This window comes from Colletotrichum abscissum (assembly GCF_030869225.1).
Source record: "Colletotrichum abscissum strain IMI 504890 chromosome Unknown Scaffold_46.1, whole genome shotgun sequence".
Taxonomy (NCBI): Eukaryota; Fungi; Ascomycota; class Sordariomycetes; order Glomerellales; family Glomerellaceae; genus Colletotrichum; species Colletotrichum abscissum.
In genome coordinates, this window is record NW_026850387.1 from 315,658 (window position 1) to 337,297 (window position 21,640).

At 55.2% G+C, this 21,640-nt stretch overlaps 6 protein-coding genes across 6 annotated transcripts; all 6 read right to left on the minus strand.

Annotated features, from left to right (window-relative positions):
• Positions 1–909: 909 nt before the first annotated feature.
• On the minus strand, positions 910–1,374 carry CABS01_13633 (uncharacterized protein; the record flags this gene model as incomplete). The annotated part of the gene is made up of 1 exon (XM_060546975.1): positions 910–1,374. One exon carries the CDS (start codon positions 1,372–1,374, stop codon positions 910–912), a length of 465 nt encoding a protein of 154 aa, XP_060394799.1.
• A 1,953-nt stretch (positions 1,375–3,327) lies between these two features.
• CABS01_13634 (uncharacterized protein) lies at positions 3,328–3,907 on the minus strand (the record flags this gene model as incomplete). The annotated part of the gene is made up of 2 exons (XM_060546976.1): positions 3,328–3,605; positions 3,685–3,907. The coding sequence occupies 2 exons, from the start codon at positions 3,905–3,907 to the stop codon at positions 3,328–3,330; spliced, it is 501 nt and encodes a 166-aa protein (XP_060394800.1).
• A 699-nt stretch (positions 3,908–4,606) lies between these two features.
• Positions 4,607–10,294, minus strand: CABS01_13635 (heterokaryon incompatibility protein; the record flags this gene model as incomplete). The annotated part of the gene is made up of 3 exons (XM_060546977.1): positions 4,607–6,564; positions 6,719–6,887; positions 7,508–10,294. 3 exons carry the CDS (start codon positions 10,292–10,294, stop codon positions 4,607–4,609), a joined length of 4,914 nt encoding a protein of 1,637 aa, XP_060394801.1.
• A 1,542-nt stretch (positions 10,295–11,836) lies between these two features.
• On the minus strand, positions 11,837–16,335 carry CABS01_13636 (SNF2 family domain-containing protein; the record flags this gene model as incomplete). The annotated part of the gene is made up of 3 exons (XM_060546978.1): positions 11,837–12,064; positions 12,118–16,152; positions 16,246–16,335. 3 exons carry the CDS (start codon positions 16,333–16,335, stop codon positions 11,837–11,839), a joined length of 4,353 nt encoding a protein of 1,450 aa, XP_060394802.1.
• Positions 16,336–17,676: 1,341 nt separating this feature from the next.
• Positions 17,677–19,443, minus strand: CABS01_13637 (WD repeat domain-containing protein; the record flags this gene model as incomplete). Its single annotated transcript, XM_060546979.1, has 1 exon — positions 17,677–19,443. The coding sequence occupies one exon, from the start codon at positions 19,441–19,443 to the stop codon at positions 17,677–17,679; it is 1,767 nt and encodes a 588-aa protein (XP_060394803.1).
• Positions 19,444–20,081: 638 nt separating this feature from the next.
• Positions 20,082–21,020, minus strand: CABS01_13638 (uncharacterized protein; the record flags this gene model as incomplete). The annotated part of the gene is made up of 1 exon (XM_060546980.1): positions 20,082–21,020. The coding sequence occupies one exon, from the start codon at positions 21,018–21,020 to the stop codon at positions 20,082–20,084; it is 939 nt and encodes a 312-aa protein (XP_060394804.1).
• Between the last annotated feature and the right edge of the window lie 620 nt (positions 21,021–21,640).

Genomic DNA, 21,640 nt, shown 5'->3' on the forward strand with positions numbered 1-21,640 from the left:
GGGTTGGAGGTGAAAGCGAAGGGAAGAAGCAGTAAAGAAAGGGAAAAGAGCGGCTTTCTTTGCAGGCACTGCCAAAGCGGAGAGCAAAAGAGAGATTACTAGGATGGCCAAAGGAAAATCTAGAGAAGAAGACAGAAGAGGAAAGACGTGACAGGTCGTGACGGACGTGACGTGACTGTTGTGTTCACGGGAATGCTGCTATCGTGGATCGTTGTTTGAGTTGTTGGTGTTGATGAGTCGAAGGAGAGAGCACGGGGAAGAGTGAGTGACAATGAGGTGAGGTCAGGTAGGCAGGTCCTAGGTCCGGCCGGTCCAGTTCCAGTTCCAGTTGAGGTGAGGTGCGGTGGTACTACTGTGTACCTACCATAGGTACGGAGTACACTAGGTGCCTTTAGGTACCCCCGGCCTGACTTGGACCTGCTGTTCTCTCCGTGGCTGATGGCGGGGGTGGGTGGTGTGTCCCGCCTCCACCCCCTCCACGGCGGCAGCGGCATCTAAAGGTAAGATAAGATACGGAGGGGAGACCTTCCTCTTCCTTCCATTTCTTACCTCAGGTAAAGGTAAGGTAGGTACCGGTAGCCGGGCGCACTATGCAAACAAGACACCGGGCACATTTCACCACCTGGGCACGTAACAGGGCGGCCTCTCTGACGGTTCCAGGTTGCTTTCGTTTGGTATGCGAGAGGCCTGCCAACTCTCATACTCAGCAACACCTCATTCTCAGTCACAACGACGTTCCCAGGCACAACAGAACCCTGCTTGCTACCTAGCAGCGAAAGCCATATCTGAAGCACCTCGGGCAAGGTGCCTTCCTTCAGTTGCTGGCCACCCGCGGGATGGAAGCGGGGCATCCGAGTGCTTTCGCTCTGTCCCGTCCCCCAGTTGTTCAGGTTCCATTGCGCGCCTCCATCACCCCCGAGTACGGAGTACGGCGCGGTGTGCCCCCCAATCCAGTCTCCCCTCCAAGCCACCCCTCCATGCCCCCCTTCTGATTGAGTCTGTTGGAGCAACCTGAACTAGGATGACAGGGGTGTCAAGTGCAGACAACTTGCTGGGATGCACTTCAGAGAGGGGGAGGGGAAAGCACAGAGACAGACACACGCAGTATGGTGGGATTCTGCGATTGGATTGGCACTGTTCTGCAACTGCATCTACGAGCTGGTAGGTTCCAGGCTGGAGGTAACTCTCGGCTTGAACCTCGCCCGGCAGGTACCTGCGATGCGCATCACGGGCAGGACGCGCACCGCGGATACTGGTGCAGTCTGCAGATAGGTACAGCGCACCAATCTTGGACCAGCTCGCAGCGGACAAGGGGGGTTGGTTGGTTCTTGAGACTGCCAGGCTGGGGGGCCCCGGTGCTCTGTACCTGGTCATGTCCCTTTCCGTACCTCCGCCGCAGCTCTTGGTTGTCGGAGAACTCGAACATGACCGTACCAGCTGACGGAAGATACGTGGTCCCGCCGTCCTACGAACAGGTACCTTTCAGTTACAACAGCATGGCAGGGGCGTAAAGACAATGGAAGACACCTCACCTCAAGCTGGGCTGCAGCGGGCGCGGATAGCAGGGCTAACACCTTCAAGACTCCAAAGAGAAAGAGACACTTCCGATCACTTTACACGCCCTCGCTCTCGCTCACTCCTCTCTCTTTTTGACATTGGACCTCAGCAACCGGAGTTGAGTCCAGCCCAGCCTGGCTAAGCTCCAACTTATTTACTTACCTCCTTTATTTGCGCCTCCCGGTCTATTCTCTCTTTCACTAATTAGTTGATTGCAGGCACCGAGTACGCGCGCAGTAGCGTTATCAGTTCATTTACCCTCAGAATTCCTGACGGAAGCGACCAAATCAAACTATTTTCATGCGAGACGAACGGAACACTGGTTCAACTACGACTTCAATATTGTCTGAGACCCCTCTCATCCGTCCACCACTAGGTTGACACATTTTCTTCCATTGCTTTCTACCGAATCTCCGAAATGTCTGCCACACACACTCTCTTATACACTTTGGTACACACACTCACAAAGCCACTCAAACGCCTACCTAAGCTCAGCTCTGCATACGCATACAGAGTCTCTTGCCGAGGCCGGAAGTGCAGGCGGCAACGGCGCGACGTCCAGCCAAAAGTTACAATGTCCAAGCCTGGCAGGCCAAATACCTACTACTGCCGTCACAAATCCCATCACAACCCCCCAACAAGCCATCCTTGGAGCGGGGACCAGCTGCTGACACCTGGGCTGTGCGTACGTTTGCCTCTGTGCCAGCAACTTTGAAGACGGACGACGGCAAGACGAACAACCGACAGACAGATGAAGGTGACGATCTGGGGCTGGTGACTGATGCCATCATCCCGCTTTGGCCTGATGACAAGCGGCGCAGGCTCAACCGATGCTAACTGGACCAAACTTCCTCCTGGGGTGGAATTATGGACGGATTCCCGACTAAATTAACGGTGTCGACTTCATTTCCCGCCAAACACTTCCAGGATTGCGGTCCTGCCTCCTGGCTTCCCTCTACGGTATGCCGTCGTGATCCCGTATCCTCCCGTTGACGGTCATCCGTCTGTCCTATCGCACCGCTTCCCCATTGAACTGCCACACACTCGGCGGCTCAGGGCCAGACCGTCCGACTGACAAAGACACCTGACCCCCCTCGGTGGAGGAACGGGGGGCACCACGTCAGGTGAACGAGCCACTCACAGCTCTACCGTGGACCACGAGAACAACGCACCATAGCTGACGTATGGAGGGGCTCTCCTTGGATACCCCTCCTCATTCCCCCAACCTCGCCTTCAGCTTTACTGGGTGGATTGCGAACCTCGATCATCGCCGTTTCAAGAATTGAGATGCCGCCAACTTGTCACGATTCTGTTGAGGCAATACCTACTTGAGATTCTGGCTACCCTCGGCCCAATTACTTAAGCAACCCATTCGGATGAGGCGTAGCTACGCGAGACGAAGCCTGGACGAGGCGACGCGCGATGAATGCAAGGCACGGGGCCAACCGCGCCCGCTACGCCGTCGAAGCGCAAGCAAGCGCATGGGGCGGTCTGAGGTCGAAGCCATCACCGGATGAATCTGCCGTCATCGACGATCTCAAGGCCAATCTGCTCGCTGCTCAAGACGGGCAGAGCAATGCCATCGCCGAAACACGGTGGCTGCGACAAATCGCATTGCGCCGCCAACTGGCGAGTGCCCGATGCTCAATGAATGACTGCCACATCTCAATGGCTGGATTGCTCCGGTTCACATACAATTCTCATTGCTATTCGACACACTGCTCAATTCTGGATATTTCCGCTTCAGCCAGCGCCGTCATTTGTCACACTTCAAAACTCTGACACCGAAGGTAGTTCCCCCTCAATAGGAGCCCACTGGTCGAGCCAAACTCGATATGCCTCCATCCGCCACTCCCCATCCTGCTTCACCCAGTCTGCGCTACCCGCCCAGCTGAACACGTTCTCAGCACCATCCAACCCCTTCCTCCGAACTCCCCCCTTGAGCATGACGTGCACACCCTTTTCGGTAGCGGAGCCGATCGCACTCGTGATCCAGTGCTTCCTCGCCGCGACAGAGCTCCACATGTCCGCCCGTAGTTGACGGAGGTCTGGAAATACAAAAAACATGTCAGCCGTCCCCATACCTCAAGGCAAAATGCTGGGTACTACGTAGGTAGCAAAACTCACTCTCGTGCTTCTCCGCCGCCGCCGGACCAATCTTCACTTTGGCATCGGGCGTGTAGAACTCGATCCAGCGCTCGTTCAGGTCCTTGTTATCGCTGGTCCGGTAAAAGTCCCGTATCCGGAGCCGGAGGTCCCGCTCCATCGCCGTCTCGCTGGCCGAGAACGGTTCCATTCTGGAATAGCTGTCGTGGGGCTCCACGCCCTCTGTGGTAGCAAAGGAGGCCATTCTCGTCCCCTTGTGCTAGGTGGCGAACTGTTGGAATCTTGGTCGTCCTTTGAGAGCTTGCGTATATTTCGCAAGGAATACTCTGTAACAATGTGAGGGAGTAAGTGAATGTATTGTGAATAGCGTACTATTGCAAGCACGTGTGAGGAAGCAAGGTGACGTTTATATCCGTTCCCCGTTCCCAAGTGCGGGACGGCGGGGGGGGGCGCACCCCACAAGTCTTCGGCCCGGAAGCTCTGGCGGCACCCGATGAAAGCTTCGGAATCTTTACCTCGGGAAGGAAATCGCGACACCATTGACCGATTTGATTGCAAATCCATGTCCGTCGTCTTCTCCATCACTAAGAGCTACCTGGCGGATTCTAGATTCGATTTGTAAGGATATGAGAGCGCTGCACCTATGCGTTTCTCGGAAGTTCCGTCGGAAAGGACCTCAAAAGGTTGACCTCACCCTACTTCTAAAACGCGACATGCTCTTTCGAAATTCACAGTTGAAGGCAATATAAATACACCCACTCGAGTATGATGTTCTTCTGCGCAAGCTGCTTGGCTTGTCATAATGTTTCTACTGTACATGATGTCGTTCTCTCCATTCCATCCGTACCTATTCCCCCCTTCGAGATCAGATGATAAGCTCGCCATGGCCCTATGCTGGATCAAGTTGGAGCCGTAGAAGAAAAGTTTGAGATGAAAAACTCCGTTACGAGACCTCGAATGGATCGTCAACTGTGCCGCCACCATGCACCCGCGCTCCGGAGGTACCTGTCTCATCACCCACGACAGCAGGCTTACATCGCCCGTCTCCTTTCGCCTTGGTAGCCCGAATGGAATCCTGAGAGGAGTCCAGCTCAACCTCAAGAATCATGCGTCTTGCTCTCACTCCGGGGGCCTCGGTTCGTACATCCTCCACATCGGCTTTCTCCAGCCTTCTCTTCTTGGCTGAGGCCGACTCACAGGGAGTATCGTCGTTGTCGAGGCTGTAAGCACTGCCGTATCGAAGAGCAATACTTTCATCATATCCCGCACTTCTCGATGTCTCTTTGCTACGCCGTTTGACTTCGAACTTTGCCATTCGTTTGTCCCTGGTATCAGCGGGAGATGCTGGTGCTGCAGCCTTGGGTATGGAACGAACGGAAGGGCTTGTAGTAGCCGGTATGGCAGGCTTGTGAACCAGCAAGGGCGAGATCAATTCTTCAGAATGTTTGCTGTCCGTTGGAGACTTTCCCTGACCAATGCGAATATTGCATCGAGGCTCTACAGCCGGAGTACGAATCTTGTTGGCCTGGCATTCCGCAAGAATCTGCTCTTGAAGCTTCAGAAGGTCTGACGGAATGACTTCAGCTACACCAACACCAAAGGCGATGTTAGAAGGCTCCGTTAAGTCGTCAAGAACACCGCCGTTTGCCTGGAAACTGTTCATGAAAGGAACTCGGCTGCCGAGACTCATCTGAGGAGGTAGGGGTGCCCGCGCTGAATGTGCCGGATGAATCTTGGCTGCCGGAGGTGACCTCTTTTTCTTCCTCCACGCCTGGTATGCTTCGTCGGACATCCCATGCCCTAGAATTGCATCCAGCATGTCAAATTTCCCATTCTGGATCGGACTGCCCGCGGATTCGCGTTCGTTTCGCCATCTGTTCACTAATAGGATTCCCTCGGATTCGATGAAGATATTCTCGATACCGGGAAACACATTACAGGGATCGAGCTCGATGGAACTCGTTGGGCTCTCCTTACGTTTTTGTGCAACCTTGGCGACGAGGTCGAGAGCTTGAACTTCGCCTTTGAGAAGTCTCTGGTTCAGTACCATGGGTGTGAATTGCCTGACCCACCAGAGAGTGGTCATTCTCGAAAGGTAGTACTGCTGCATCCAAGGAATTGTGGTTGCCAGGCTATTCGTTGTGTGAGTGCCATACCACTCGCCCTGCAAGAAAGGTAGCCTTTCGAGTGTCTCTGAAGTGGATACTGCGGGCGAACGACAATTCTTGAGGGCCTGAAGATCAGGGAAAGTCATGATATTGGACTTTTCCTTGTTGAAGTGCAGATTATTCCGGCTGGTGATTACCTTTATCGAATTTTCTAAACGCGTTCGCCATTGATTCGCTTGAGGAAGCGTCTGGATACACCAGAAGCTCTGGACAAGGCCGCCGTCTTTGACAAGCTCTTGAGCGAGAGGTGTCCCGCAGCCTAAGAGTCCGGAGGGTGCGTAGTCGCAGCCAGTGAGCATAGCGAAACAGGCGACACTTTTATCATTGTAAAGGCCAACCTTCAAGCGACGGATTTCTCTCATGTCGAAGATTCGCGCATGCTCCTTGAACTTGTGGTTCTTGGTATCCCGCAGGTCTCTAATGACAACAGTGGAGCCGAACATGAAGCAATCGCCGTCCTCAGACCAGACTGCATCGACGAGACCTTGTTGCTGGAGTAAAGCGCACTCGGCTTCGGCTTCGCCTGGTGCCTGGAGCCAAGGTACGAGAATGTGATCCAGCGTGTGCTTTATGAGGGCGGTGGTTGACTCTCGTTGACCATACCGTTTGGAGCCCCGCTTGATTTGTGGACGCTGTTCCCCGTCGAAGACAAATACCACATGGATACCGAGCCGCAACAACGGCAGCAGACGTTCGAGGATGGCCTTCTCTCGTGGGTGGGAACCTGGTGATTCTAGTCGGAATTATCAGCCTCGGGGATTCTCTTGGGTTTCCAAAGGGAAACAAAAATGTGGAAGTAAAAAATGGTGCAGAATATACATGAATAGACATAATTGGAAAACCAGATCAATGGAGTAATGAGGGGCTGACTGAAATGGGTAACCAACGTTGTTGAATAGCGGCTTCCTGGGCGTCAGAGACATTCTTGAACTGCCAATGGGCTGCATCGACAGCGATGCGAAGTGGTCGTTTATGTTCCTTCAAGTGATCAGTGGCCCATTGTGCCAAGGATTTCTCGACACCAGCTCGGTCAACGAGTTCCCAAAAACTGAAAAGCTACGATCAGTACAAGTAGAAACGATTGTCAAATCAAACTTCCGCGAATAAGAATCAACTGGAACGCACCCAGCAATGCCCATCTTCAGGACCTGCTTATCTCGAGAGGGAATCGGTGGTAGAAGGGCTTGGAGGTATGAAAACGTGGAATACCACGTCGACGCAGGCGCGTGTAAGTCGGCTGGCTACATAGCTATGTCGTCGTTTACATCGACCCCGAGTACTGCTCTGACACCGGGATAGCCCGTCGAGTGATCTCTGAAGGTCGTCAAGTCAGGGAACATTGTTTTCAACATCGCCCTACATTTAGGGAGAGCTTTTATTATACAAATCGCTATGAAGCTTGAGTAAATATAGAATGTTCCTTCCTATAGAAGAAACATGCATCTCGTACATGGGATGATATCCAGACGCTAATCGCCCTCATCCACCAGAACTCGTGGTCATCCAGCCACCATTTTCATCTCAAATACATCCCGGAGTCCGATCTCGGCTCCTCCGTATACCTTGACACGATTCTTCCCCGTAAGATCCTATCCAAGAAGAACCTCGATCCGGTCTCTCGCAACCGCATCCCACACCCTCTGCACAACATGTCCAAGCCCCCTCCGGTAACACACCCCGCCAACCCTCTCCACCCAGAGCACATTAACAAAGTCCACAATCTCGTCCTCGTCCATGTTATCCCGGAACGCATCCAGATCAAACACATGACTCCCCCCTCTCTCGCTCGCCATCGACACGGCCACGAACTCGAGCTTTTCTTCCCCCGTATGATTCGCCCCCTGCAAGCCCAACCAGCTATCGTGCGCCGTCACCACGCCGCACCACTTGCCCGTCCTCGACCAGATATTCCCTACCGCCAACGGGACGCCGTACCCTCGTCCGGGCGCCACCAAGCCCGTGCCAGGCCCCGTGTTGTTCCCTGAGTTCACCGCGTTGGCCGCTTTCGCATCGAGCGGCGCCCCGTTCCTAGCCACGGCGAAGTCGACGTCCAGGTACGCCACCGTCGTGCTGAACGAAAGCAGCGTGGCGCTCAGCGCAAAGTCCCCAAACGGCGACAATCCCGGCCCCGGGATGGCTCCGTCCGCTCCTCCTCCACCTCCGCCAGCCATCTCCGCCACGGGCACCGGGTACCGAAACACAACCTCCGGATCCCCCGCATACCGGAACCCGCCACCGCTCCTCGACCACCCAGCAGGCAACGGCACCGTCCTCCGATGCCTCCGATCCCGGTACGCCATCCCATCATTCGGCAACGGCGTATACGTCGCCCGGTCCGTGAGCTCATAGCTCACCAACGACCGCAACCGGAACGCGTAAGGGCTCTTGAACCTTCTCTCCACGCCCCTCTTGCCGTGATGTGCAGGCGCCTCCTGGACGTAATCCGCCGCCGCCCGCCAGAGCGTCAGGTCCGCGGGCACGCCGTCGTAGTGCCACCCGAGCCAGCTCCACGACGGCAGCGGGTTCATCCCGGTCACGGGCTGCACCATCAGCCGCCGCCGCACCATCGCCCTCGGCTGCCACAGCATCGCGACGTCCAGGAAGCTCACCGGCATACCGAACACGAAGCCGCCCGCAAACGACCGCGACAGCACCGTCGTGATTCCCCGCAGCGCCCTCGTGGTATCCGACATGAGCGTCACCCGCCGCGCGCTAAACTCCATCGCGATCCGCGCGAACTCGTCCATGTCGGGCCACACGGGGTGCAGGTACCCCGTCGCCGCGGGAAACGTCCTCGACGCACACGGCCCCCCGCCGCCGCCGTGCCTCCCCAGCCCTCCGCCCTTGAGGATCTTGCTGAACCTGCCGCCGCCCGCTGCGCCCGGCGGCCCTTGCCACAAGTCGCAGTGGCACTCCCACGTCACCGTCTCCTCGAAAACGTACACCTTCCGCCGCGAGTACATGCCCTCCTGCACCGTCCACGCCCGCCCCGCCCACCGCGACGAGAGCACCAAATCTTCGTGCTTCCTCGCCGCGGTGCCCCTCGGCGGCGGCGTCCTCCGCAACAACCCCGTCAGCCCGGACTCGGCGTCGCCCGCGGCCGCCACGATGGTCATGTAGGCGTTGGCGTACACGTATGCCATATTCTTGACGTACTCCTCCCTCTCCACGTCGTCGTCCTGCACTATACAAAACCGGTCGACCCAGAGGTACTTAATCCCCAGCTTCCTTGCCAACCACATGGCATCCAGAATCGTCTGCGGGATATCCGCGTCATCCATGCTCGCCGTCAACACTTCGAGGTTCTCCCGCAACGTCTCCACGGGACCCCGCGATGAAGGCAGCGGCGGCTCGTAGACGTAGCTGAGCGCGATATACCGATCCGTCGCCCTCGCGCGCACGAGACACCGGTTCACCGAGTCAATCAGCCATATCGGCCGCCACGTATCCGTCGGCGGGCCGGAGCAGTGGTCGCCATGCTCGGCATTGCACGTGTCGAGCCACTCGCGCACCCTGCCGACGGGGTTGAACGCCTTGCTCGCCGTCGAGGCCGATGATGCGCGGCGCGAGGGGAGCGTGGATGCCGCCGCCGCGGCTGCGGCCCCGACGCCCGGCGGATGATCCCCCGCTCCGCGCGCCGCGCCCGACCGCGCCGCTGTCCAGGTGCTCATGAGCCGCTCCGTGATGGATTGCCGTTTTGCGCCGTTGTTGGCGCTGTTGGGGGGCACGCTCTGCTGTCTCCTGGCGTGGCCGTTGACGGTGCTGCGGCCTCCTTCTCCCCCTCCGCCGTGGTACTTTTCGTCTAACGCGAAGCTCTGCCGCTTTCGTTCCCTTATACGAGGGCTGTCTCGTAGGCGAGGGCTGTCCCTCAGAGGAGGGCTGTCGCGCAGACTTCTGTCACTGTCTCTGTCTCTGTCGTAGTCCCTGTCGCGGTCCCTGTCCCTGTCTCTGTCCCTGTCCCGATCTCGATCCTGGTCCCTATCCAGTGGCGGTGATGGCGGTAGGCCTCCTCTTCCCCCTCCTCCCCGCCGCCTCGGGTCCGGACCCCGAGATCTATCCCTGTCGCGATCCCTATCCCTATCCCGGTCACGCTCACGTTCACGCAAGTCGCGATGCCGTTCCGCACGAATATCTCTCTCCCTGCTCCCCCTAGGCGGCGGCGGAACGTGTTGCTGTGAGCCTCGCTGCGGCGGCGGCGTAGGTGTATGGGGTCTATATCTGCCGCCGGCGGGGGTGGTGCCGTCGCGGTGATGACGCTTCCTGTCGTCGTGGTTGTGGTCGGTACCTGAGTCCTCCTCATCCGACATTGAGCTGGCCGAACTTTCGTCGTCGGATATTACCACTACGCCAGCTGGCCCATCTCCTTCTCGTCTGGTCGTCGCTCCTGGTGGTGGTGGTGGTCCTGGTGGTGGTGGTGGTGCCGCACCGCTGCTGCGGTCGGCGGACGGACTCGGGTGGTCCATTGCCTTATACTCTGGACAATCCGCAAACCCCAATTCCCTTTTGTCTCCGCAAAGCGCAAAGTCCCTCTCTCTGATTTCCCGTCCGTCGTATGAGATTTGCGCGCTGCTGCAGCAGATGCAAGCTGTAAATGCAAAAATGCGCGGCCACTAATGCGCTGCGCTGCGTTGCGCTCGCCGCCGGGCTATGAGCGTATTATTACTTAGGCTTGGTTCCGCAGCAACGGGAATCCGGTCCTTTGGGGGTAACCTGTTCCTAGTTCCTACTCTCCCTCACGAAAAGAGGTCTGTTTCTCCTTGGCTTTTGCTGTTGCGCCGTGACACTAGTGAAGTGTGGCTCGGTGAGACCGTGCGAAACGGAGCTTTTCTTCACGGGACTGCGCGCGGGAAATTTCGGTATGCAGGGCAGAGACCAAATAAAAGGACTGGAAGAATCACGGGCGTTGCGCTGATGTTAAAGTGATGACCAAAGTCCGATGGACGATGGACGATGGTGATGAGGTGCTCGATTGCTTGCGATGAAATTGGGCTTAAAGATGGATGACATGAGATGGCATGTTCGTTGCGTGTGAGTGTGTATTGCGATGAGATTGAAAATGAATGCCTTTTTGCGACAAGGCATGTGTACGCGCAACGCCACGCAACGTCAGTCAGTGAGACTGGAAGGTGCGATATGAGAGGTGCGGCGCGAGATGAGTGTGGTGAGCAGCAGGTGAGAGGTGAGAGGTCGAGAAAGGCACCGCCACCCCCGGCCCGCCCGTTCAGGAACCTAGGCCCAACCTCGATCGTTTCTCCCCCCCAGCCCCCTCTATTACAACCAAATTAAACAAGACACATTGGGCATGAAAATCGATGCTCTTTTTCTTCCTCACGATGGATCAAATGGTCGGGCCGTCTTAATTTACAGGGCCATTCCCTACCTTGCCTGATGATCTCCCAACATGTTATTAGCCGAGCACGTCAATACCCAAAAAGCAATCGACCCTTGCAAATGTTGATGGATGACAGGCAGCTCGATTGATCGACTGTTTACTATGTATCCATTCGTGTACATCAAACACCACGATGTTGGCTACCAGACAATTGGAATACACCTCATGCGTTCAGGTCCATCGTACTCACATCTATTAAAATACATTTGCTTGCTAGTCTAACAAACTTCGCAACGGGTCTCTGCCATCGTCAACCGGGACAGAACCTTCCCCCTTCGTCGCCATCCATCACCGTTCAACTAATTCCCTCTGCGGCCTCATTTCTGGCCCATGGTATTTGTATCGAGTGCCGTTCCCGCCGTTACCTGTACACGTTCCAAAAGCCTCCCAATCCTGTACGCCTGTAAATGTGCAACAGTCTTTGATGTTTTCGCAGTTGCAGTTTAAGTAGACCACTGCTTTGCGTTTGCCGTTGGTCGCCTCTCGACTGTATGCCATCGCCATTTTCTTTTTAGCATCAAACCCCCGAATGGGAAAAAAAAAAACCCTCACAAACGTCATTAAACGTCAACTGTGACCACTGAAACGTAGAAACCAATAAACCCCCATTCGGCTACTCTTGGTCGCTTTGCGCACCGTTGCTTGCTCCGTTTGTCTCTTTGGCGCCGTTGGAGGCCGAAGAAATCAACTTGATCCTCGTGGTGGAGGTTGCTGGTTGAGGGGTTCCGACGCTCGCACTCGCGCTAGGCGCCACTGAGCCCTCCTTGCCGCCGTCGCTTTCCAGCTCTTGCAACTCTGCATGCTTGTCGAGAGCCTTTTGGAGTTCTTCGTGGAAGAATTTCTGTGCATGTGTCAGGTTGAATGTTCACAAAAAGAGTCAAGAAATTTACTAACCTGGAGAGTAAGAGAGTCCTGGTAGAGAAGCGATGCCTCCTCGTTGTAGGTCTGGCAGTTGCGGAACATGAGGTCGACGTCCTTGCGCATATCGCCGAGGCTGTGGTACTGCTGTTTCTTGATCTTGGTCTCAATCTGCTTCATCGAAATAGGAGATTGGATGATCAAGTAGTAGTCGGCGTAGTCGCGCTTGGGTGGTAGAGCAAGGAAGGGCCCAATGATGATTCGCTTGCCCGCAACCGACTCGTCATCATCCTCTTCTGGTGGTTCCGGATCATCTACCTCAAGGTTCATGAGTCCGTCGAATAGAGCCCTCGTGTTTGCCTGCAGGAGTTGGCGTTGCTGAGCCGACACTCGCGGCGTCTCGGAACCAACAGAGACCGATACCGCCTTGGCTCTACCTTGTGGGCCACGACGCTTCTTAGCCGGAGGTTCATCGTCCCCTTCTTCTGCCTTCCGCTTCTCTTGGTTCTTCGCGGCTCCTTTACGGCCTCTCTTCTTGGGTGTCTCCACCTCCTCCGTGCTGGCACGACTTGCAGGGGGAGAGTCGTCAGCAGCATTGGCCACAGCGGACCTCTTGAGCCTGTTGGTCTCCCGCTTGTCTTTGCGGGCTTGCTTCCGTGCTGCTGCCGCCTCTGGTGAGTCGTCGTCATCGTCGACAGCCATGAGCCACTGCTCTTCCGTGAGACCGTCGTCGTAGCGAACCTTAGTCCGCTCACGAGCTCCACGTCCAAGACTTGTCTCAATCTCCTCTTCAATCGGGTTGCCATCACCCAGGTAGATCTCAGGAAGTTCATCCTCCGCGAGGAGACGAGGCTTAATCTTTGCTCCAGCTGCCTCGCCATAGGTTGGGTCTAGCTTCCGCTCCTCGTCGAGTTTCTGGAAAACAGCCACTTCATCGTCGCTACGAGCGAGGAGCAAGTTCAGCTCCTCGTCGTCCATCTCGTCCTGGTCTCCAGTCTCCGCCATGTCGGCGCTTTCTAGAAGGGTACGCAGCATAGCATCACGATCCGTTTCTGTCGACTTGTTGTCGAAGCGACCGGCTTGAATGACCTTGCCGTCCATGTCAAGCTTGAACCTGGCTCTTTCCAAGATCTTCTCTTCGACCGAGTTCGAACTGATGAGGCGAAGAATTCGAACCTCATTCTTCTGTCCGATACGATGAGCACGATCCTGAGCCTGCAAATCTTGATGAGGATTCCAATCGGAGTCGTAGATGATGACAGTGTCAGCAGTCTGCAGGTTCAGACCAAGACCACCAGCACGAGTCGACAACAAGAACATGAAGTAGTCTGAGCCGGGAGCATTGAACTCGCGCAGCAAATCAGAACGCTCATCTGACTTGGTTGTACCATCCAGACGAAGATACTTGAGGTTGCGGTATCTGAGGTAGTCCTCCATGATGTCCATGATGGCCGTCATTTGGAAGAACATGAGAACGCGATGGCCCGTTGCCTTGTACTTGGGCAGGACTCTGTCGAGAAGCTCAAACTTGCCAGCGGTTCTCCATAGCAAGTCGTTACTGATGCTCATAGGATTCATGAGATTCTCGACCTCATCAAACACAAATGGATGGTTGCAAAGCTTGCGAAGCTGCATAATCATGTTGCTCAAGCCGCGAGCACCAGCCTTGCCACCCTGTCCGTCGCTGACGAGGATCCTGTTGTGCGTGACCATCTGCTTGTAAAGCTTAGATTGCAAAGCAGAGAACTTGCACTTGATGACCTTCTCGGTCTTGTCCGGAAGATCCTTTTCGACATCCTTCTTCAGACGACGGAGCAAGAAAGGACGCAGCACCTTGTGCAGACGACGAATGACGAGAATCTGTTCTTCTTCCGTGAGTTCCATCTTGTCTTGTCCACCAGTGTTGGCAAAAGGTGTGTTGAACCACTCGTCAAAGGTTGTCGCAGACTTGAAAATGGTCGGTAGCGTGAAGTTGAGCATGGCCCACAGTTCCGTAAGGTTGTTCTGGAGCGGTGTACCAGTCAAGATGAGACGGAATCGGGTGTTGTAGTATTGCTGGATAGTAGTTGTCAACTTGGAGTTCTGGTTCTTCATACGGTGACCTTCGTCAATGATCATGTGGAACCACTTGATCTTGCTGAGAATCGGGCGATCCTTAATAATGTACTCGTATGTCGTGAGCAACACCTGGAAACGTCCTTGGCGGATCTTGTCCTGGTGCACTTTTCTGGCCAGAGGAGGACCCTTGTAGACAATCTTGCTCACAGAAGGCGCCCATTTCTCGAACTCGAGTGTCCAGTTGGTCAAAGTACTGAGGGGTACAATGACCAGGTAGGGGCCATCCTGCTTCTTGCGCTCGATGAGATACGTGATCAAACTGATGGTTTGAATAGTCTTGCCGAGACCCATCTCGTCGGCAAGAATACCGTTCAGGTTGTTGTTGTACAGGGAAATCATCCACTGCAGACCCTTGACCTGGTATTCCTTGAGCTTACCACCCACCAGGATATCGGCCTGTTCTGTGACCTCTTCCTTGATGCGATGGGCGACGGCGTAGTAGTCGATCTTTCGTCCACTTGTGTCGTCGTCATCCTCATCGGGTTCGCTCTCTTCTTCTTCCTCCTCTGGAAGTTCCTCCTCTTCGCCAGTCTGCTCCAACAGGGCCTTCCTTTGCTGAGACTTGACGGAAGCAGCGAGTTGCCGCAAGAACCCGTCGGTCTGTCTGAGAAGGTGGGTAATACGGGTGTCCTTGGCTTCGTCAAGCAACTTGAGATAAGCCTCTTCATCGTTGGCCTTAAGAGCCTGCAGACGCTGCTTGGCAGTACGCTCAATCCTCTTTTGCTCTTCTTTTTCAATGTTGTAGTGCTGGGCAAACATGAGCTTATTGAGTTTGGTGGACTTATTGCGCTGGCTTGATGCGGTTTGTTGAATCTCGTTTCTGTGTTGAGTAATGGCGGCCAAGAAGTCAGTGTGCCTCTTCTTCTCGCGGTTCTCCCGGATATCACGCTGCTGCTTCTCAAGCTTCTCTGTGATTCTGGCCTCGCGAACCGTCATCTTCTTTGTGCGGCGGTATCCGGAGCGGTTGGTCGTCATTGCAAGGTTGTCATAGAACATCATCGAGCGGCCAATCTTATCCCGCAGCGCCTTCTGCTTCGCGTACAAGCCGAGGCTCTTCATCTCAATGATCGCCTTGACCTTTGCACTGTCATCCAGTTCAACGTCGTCCTTGGTGGTATCCCAGTGAGCAATATTTGCTGGGGTGTTTCTGAGCTCGGCAAACCGATCTCTCATGCGGTTGAACACAATCAGCTCCCTCTCGTACCGTAGCTGGTCGAAGTCGACACCAGTGGGGAACAATCCCGGGATAAGCTTGCGATTTTTCCGTTGAGTATGGTCGAAATGGCTAATCGACTTGCGAATCAGGTTGTCATCGCCGTAAGGGGACCTGACGGTCTTGAAGGTGGGCCCTTGGACCTCTGGAGTAGATTCAGGCTTGGCTTCGGACCCATTGATGCCGGGCTGTGCAGAGTCTCGACTGGTTGTTGCGGGTGTTGATGAAGCTGCCAGCGCGGCAGCCTCGGCGGCGATGGCTTTCCTGCGCTCTCGCTGAGCAAAGATGGCTTGCTGCATCTGTAGGGGAACTCCAGCATTCTTGGTCAACAGCTTGAAGGCGTGGATCTGTTGTCTAAGCAAACTCAATTGTTGCGGGTTGAACTGGCCAGCACCTGGGCCGCTGGAGGGAGCAGCTGTCGAGGGGGATCCAGCGGCGGCAGCAGCATTTGAGTTGGCTGCAGGAAGCGCCGAGGCGCTGAGCGCGCTTGATGTAGGAGGTTGTGTCGACTGGGGGTGCTGCTGGGCGGGCTGCGAGCCATTGACAGCGCCGTTGGGACCACCAGCCTGCTGCATCTGTCGCTGCTGTTGCATCTGTTGTTGTTGCTGCTGATGCTGGAGGAATTGTTGTTGCTTCTGTCGCATACGCGCTTGTTGTTGGAAGGACAAGACGAACTGCTCGGCCTTGATGTATTCGGGATCGGTGTTGGGGACGCCGCTCTCCCTCATCTGCTTGAATTTCTTTGGTGTGTTAGCATCGTAAGATCGCATCAAATTTTGGCATATCATCAGAATATGTGAGGGATGCGGTCATTATGAAGAAAAGGCTCTTACATTGAAAATCTCTTGAGCCTGTTGAGGAGTGGTGGTCGCCATGCCGGCGCCAGGGAGCTGGACGGCAGGCGCAGCCTGTACTGAAGCCATGGTGGGCGATGTATGTATTCCAGCAAATCTAACGACTGCGGGAATCTCTAGAGATGCGACGACAATCTCGCGCGCATTATCATGCAAAGGCGTTGTAGGTGTAGACAAGTGGAGCCTTATTGAAGGTTTGTCGCGCTTGGCTCGTCGCGAAATGAGAGACTAGAAGGCTATTGGTGATAAGGATGGGAAATGCAGCGCGTCGGTATCGAAAACACAAGGTTTGGGGATGGCGATGTGATTCGGAGACGGCAAGGTTGATGCCGTGGTCGGAACGGAAACACGTCGGTCGCGTAGAATCGAATTCACCGAGATGGCGGATGGAGTTCAGCGGCAGAAACGATGAATGGGGGACGCGAATGCGGTGCCGCGAAGCGTGGGGGGGAAATGGGTGGAAGAGTGAACAGGACGTGATGCGAAAAAAACGGGAGTTGGTCGGAAGGGCGCGGCGTCGGGGCGTTGCCTCGAGCAAGATGCGCGAGGAAATCGCGTGGAATATGTTGCTGGACACTTTCCGAGATGGGTGTCGATGCCTGTAGAGGGGGGATGGCGATTTTTCGATGCGCGCGGTGCCGGTTGAGATGGAGAGGTGAGGACAACGACAAGATTCATTGATGGTTGGTGCGGACTCTGTGAAACTGAGTCCCCGTAATTTTCAGCACCGCAACAAGTTGTTGCCTGAGGCGTCTACACTAATCTGCTTATGTACAAGCGAGGGCGCTTGGGCCAACTCGTTCCCTGGTTTACTGCAGGCAGGCAGCGGCCGGCCTGGTCGGCCACTGGTTGGCTTCGGGTACTATCCGGGCCACATGCGCGCCTCAAACCGTGGCCTGTCAGGTTCATCGGCCACCAAGGAATGCCAGATCCACGCCGCTTGGCATCTGTCGTCTTTCGTTTGCAGCAAGGTGAGGAAAAATGTCTAGGTTGTCGGCGCATCGGAGGCGCGTCTTTCTCTCGTAGACCCCATACTATTTTCTTAGACGCGCGTTGGCTGGAGTACCTACCCCGGGCCAGGCCGGGTGAGTTGGCCGTGGCGGGGACGTCCACACACTCCCGTTCTGCAAGTGTCAGCGGCTTTGCGTGTCTCCATGTTTGGGGGTTGCTCCCAGCGAAGCTAATCTGACGGAAAGATGAACAAGTGGAGAGATCCTTCCAGGAATGCAGGCCGGATGGCAGGCTTGCCATTTCCCTGGTGTTTCTCCCCGTACCCATATCCCAAATGCAACCCGGATTGATCAGCCAGCATTGCTCCAAACCTTCCTTCGTCCAAATTTAAGCTCATACTCTTGTCATGATTCCCCACGAAATCATACAATGAGACCCGATAGCAGCAGCGCAAAATTCTCACCGCTTCACCCTTTTCTTGTCCGGCTCCCCTTCGTCGTCACTCACATCCGCGTATTGAGTGACGGGCTGGGTCGTCTGCCACGCCGCAGTAAACATTGGGTCTTTCTTTGCAGCATCGGCATATTTCAGCAGTGCCTCTCTGGGGTCTTCGTGAAGCATCTTGGCGAGAGGGATGTTCTCTGCAATGTGCTTTTCGTCCGGCTGGTTTCGCATGAAAGGCGTTTGCTCCAAGACTGCTGGTCTTCTGGGATCCTTGGACTTGCCTGAAGCTGTGACTCCCGCATTTCTGCGGCTAGCCATTGCGCTTCCTGGTGTGATGATAGCATCTCCAGACATTCCCGTTGTCATATCCGTCGTTCGGGACGGATCGTCGTCGATGTGCCTCTTCTTTGGCGCTCGTGACATAACTTCCACAGCGCCCCGCATCGACATTGTCGGGCTGTAAAGCACATGTGTTTCGCCATTCGCAGACCCCGTGATAATCTGATTTATCTTGGGATGCCAGTCAACAGTGATGAGAGGTGCTCCGGGTGTAATTGGTGTGACATATTCGGCTCTCAGATTTCCGGGATTCAGAATGTGCAGGTCGCCTGTTGCGGAACCTGTCAAAATGCTGGTCGAGTTGGGAGAGTACCTGATGTTGCTCATCGGGAAGTGATCTGACGTCGAAGCATGGTCCACTGTGACAAGAGGCGTCTTGAACTTCCGTGTGTCCCACAACTTGATCGTATTGTCACCTCCGCGGGTGACGACCATACGGCCGTCGGAGGAGATATCCACACCTCCGGTCCAGGTATCGGCTTTGTGGGCGTCTCGAATCTCTGCGGTTGGCCGAGAGAACGGGCTACTGCCGCTGTACATAACCAGCGAGCCGTCTAATGCCGCCGCGACCAACACATTGTTGCCACCTTGTGCCGGCGCACCCCAGGCAACCGCCGTCATCCTCGTTCGCCCAGCAGATCCCGCCGCCTTGGACTTGAAGACAATCACGTCCCTCTGACTGCGCTTGTTGTTGATATCCCAGATTCTCAGGGTACTGTCGGTGCCAGCAGTCACGCAGAGATTCTTGTCGGTCGGATGCCATGTTCCTGTGGTTACTTCTGAGATGTGCCCCTTGGTGTTGTTCATGTCCCTGAGATACATGTCGCCCTTGACAAACTCGGTCAAAATGTCGCCGTCTCTCGACATAATCTTTGCCTGCGGGTGTGCTGATACGCAGAGAAACACGCTCCCAGCGAGGGGGTTGAACTCGACGTGGTGGATCGGGTGCGACTCGGCATTCGCGGCAGACGATTTCACTTCCCATGGATCAACGCTTCGAAATGCTCGTAAAGTACTGGGTGTCATGGACGCGAAGTCGTGCAAGTTGATTTTGCAGTCGAGTGAGGCTGACACGAGTCTTCCACCTGCTGGGTCCAGCGTTACTGTGGTGACTGCTCTTTCGTGGGTTTTCAGTACCAATTCGTGCGAGACTGGGTAGTCGTCGCCATCTTCGGAGTCGTCTGAATCGGAGTCGTCGCTGTCACTGTCATTGTCTGAGTCGGACTTCTTTTCTTTGTGATCAGCACTTGGCGGACCTGCGGATCCCTCGATAGAAGCTCCCGTCGACGGCTTCTCTGCCACTCTTCGGCTCCGATCGATCTGGGCGGCGATGTTGGCTTCCTTTGTCTTTTTTCCAAATGACGCCGGTAGGAACGCGCGCATAGGATCGTCTGCGGCCAACTCGGGGCCTTCGACTACGAATTCTTCGTCGTCGCTGCTCATTGTTGCAGACTGGTCGGAGATGGGGGGGAGAGGGTGTGTCAGGAGGGAAAATTGCGAAAAGGTAATTGAGGTAGGGTCCCCAATTCTAGGTACGGAGGGACCGAGAATCGTACACCAGATGGGGTGATGTCAGGCAGGAGCACTTGGGCAAGGGTCCTACTACCCTGCCGCGCCTGCTTAGCCCAAGGTTTGCTGGCGGTATCCATATTTCATGGTATCCAAGGTGCTGGTCATAGCGTCCAACGGCGTTATTCCTCCTCCACCTATTCCTGTACGAATATGATGGAAGTTGCCTCGAGGTTCGGACTGGTGAATGAGCAAGTAGCTTCAATTTTCTATGCAGGCAGGACGTATCTCCGCTACTACGCTTCTTGCGTGTATCTTCACCCCAACAACATATGTTCTTGTTCACCTCCGACGCTTCGCTCCCATTTTAGATTGAAAGTTCAGGTGAAGTACAGTATTGGGGCATCTAAGAAGAATACACCACGTTTGCTGGAGCTGAATATGTCTCTTGCTTACTGTAGATGGCAAAATATTCTTTCGAATGAGTCCGTCCGTCAATTCTCGAACGTACCAGCTCCCAGCTGTCATCCGAGGCTACACTCAGGAGCCCACTGTGCCATCTCTACGCAACGCTAAGACGCGATCGCTGCGAGACGCTTAATCTCTTCCTGCTTCATCCGATACTGAACCTTGAGCCTCTCTGGGATGACTTGCTCCCGTGGCGCCGTTATCTTCCATCCGGGCAGCGACTCGACGCCCAACAACCTCAGGGTGGCCTGCTCCACAAGACTGTACAAACCATCCGCCCTATCAAAGACGTGAGGCTGGTTCAAGAATACCGGTGGATTCGTGATGATACGCAGCCGCCGCAGCGGGTTCCTCGAGGCGCTGTGGAGCATCAACGGATGCAAGAGATACACGTCCCCTACCTCCCCGTGAGCCTCGACAAAGTCACCGCAGCTCCGCGCGAGCTCGTTGAACCAGTCGAGGTTCTTCTCCCTTGAGAAATCGGGATCGTCTCTGGGTACCATCCGCGGCGAGACCCCGTCCGTGTGCTCGTATAGATGCCGTGCGACCCCGGCCATCGCCTCGGGACAGATAAAGGTCCCCCCGCCGCCGGGGACAATGTCCGTGAAGAGCGGAATCACGAGCAGACCTTGCTCCGGGGAGTCAAGATAGTGGACGAAGAAGTCGCCGTCGACGTGCCAGATGCCCAGTTCCTTGGGATCGGGCTCTGTTCCCTCGTATTCCTCGCTACCCAGGTTGACGATGAGAGAGTCCCTCCACTCCTTTGACTCGGGTGCCACCCGGTCCTCGCCGCCGCACAGCTCGCAGATGGCGGCCCATGCCTTGGGCGCGTATTCGGAAGCATCAAAGGTGCGGTGATGAGGCATGTTTGTTACCTGCTTCCAGGTTGACTTGTCGTTGGGGTCCATGCCCAGTCGAGTCCAGACGTCCTTGGTGACCCATTCTGCTTGTTCCTTTGTGAAGCAATTGCTCAGCTTCAACCAGCCTGTCGTTCTAAAGTGCTCCTTCTGGGCGTCAGTGAGCGGTTCTGTATTGGCAGACATAGCTGTGGACAGCAGTGAACAAAATTTGCGATTCTTGACCACAGTGTCTAAGTGGGTGTGTTATCCAAAAGGGGGAGAGATAGTAAAGATGGGTCTATAATGGTGCAGTATATCCTACTACGGTTAATTGAACGCAGACAACATATTGAACCACAAATCACTACCAGAGATGAACTTCGCCTATTTATGTTTCGTACCCAGTAAAGGGCAGAGATTCCGGGTGTCTGTATTGGCCAACGCTAAAGCTTCTGTTGTGCGGGGGAGCTCAAGATTAAACGCATTTGGGAGGATATGCAGAGTAGATCGCCGACTCAGAAGGCGTACCGGGAAAACAACCTACAAGGCGTCAAACTACAACCCGCCGCGCCGGCTAAATCGACTTTATGGGGCCGGAGTCCGGCCTCCCCTATTGAAAACACCGGTATACACTGTGTCAATGATGCTTTCAACCGGATAAAACCAAGGGCGTCGAGGGATCTGGCAGTCAGTGATAGATGGTGGGGGTAACGCCCTCTGATTGGACACAGACCATCCTTCACCGAGCGCCTTCGGTCACGATTGCGCCGATAACAGCCGACCGAACTTTCTCAGCCATGGAAGTCACTTGCTCGGACGCGACT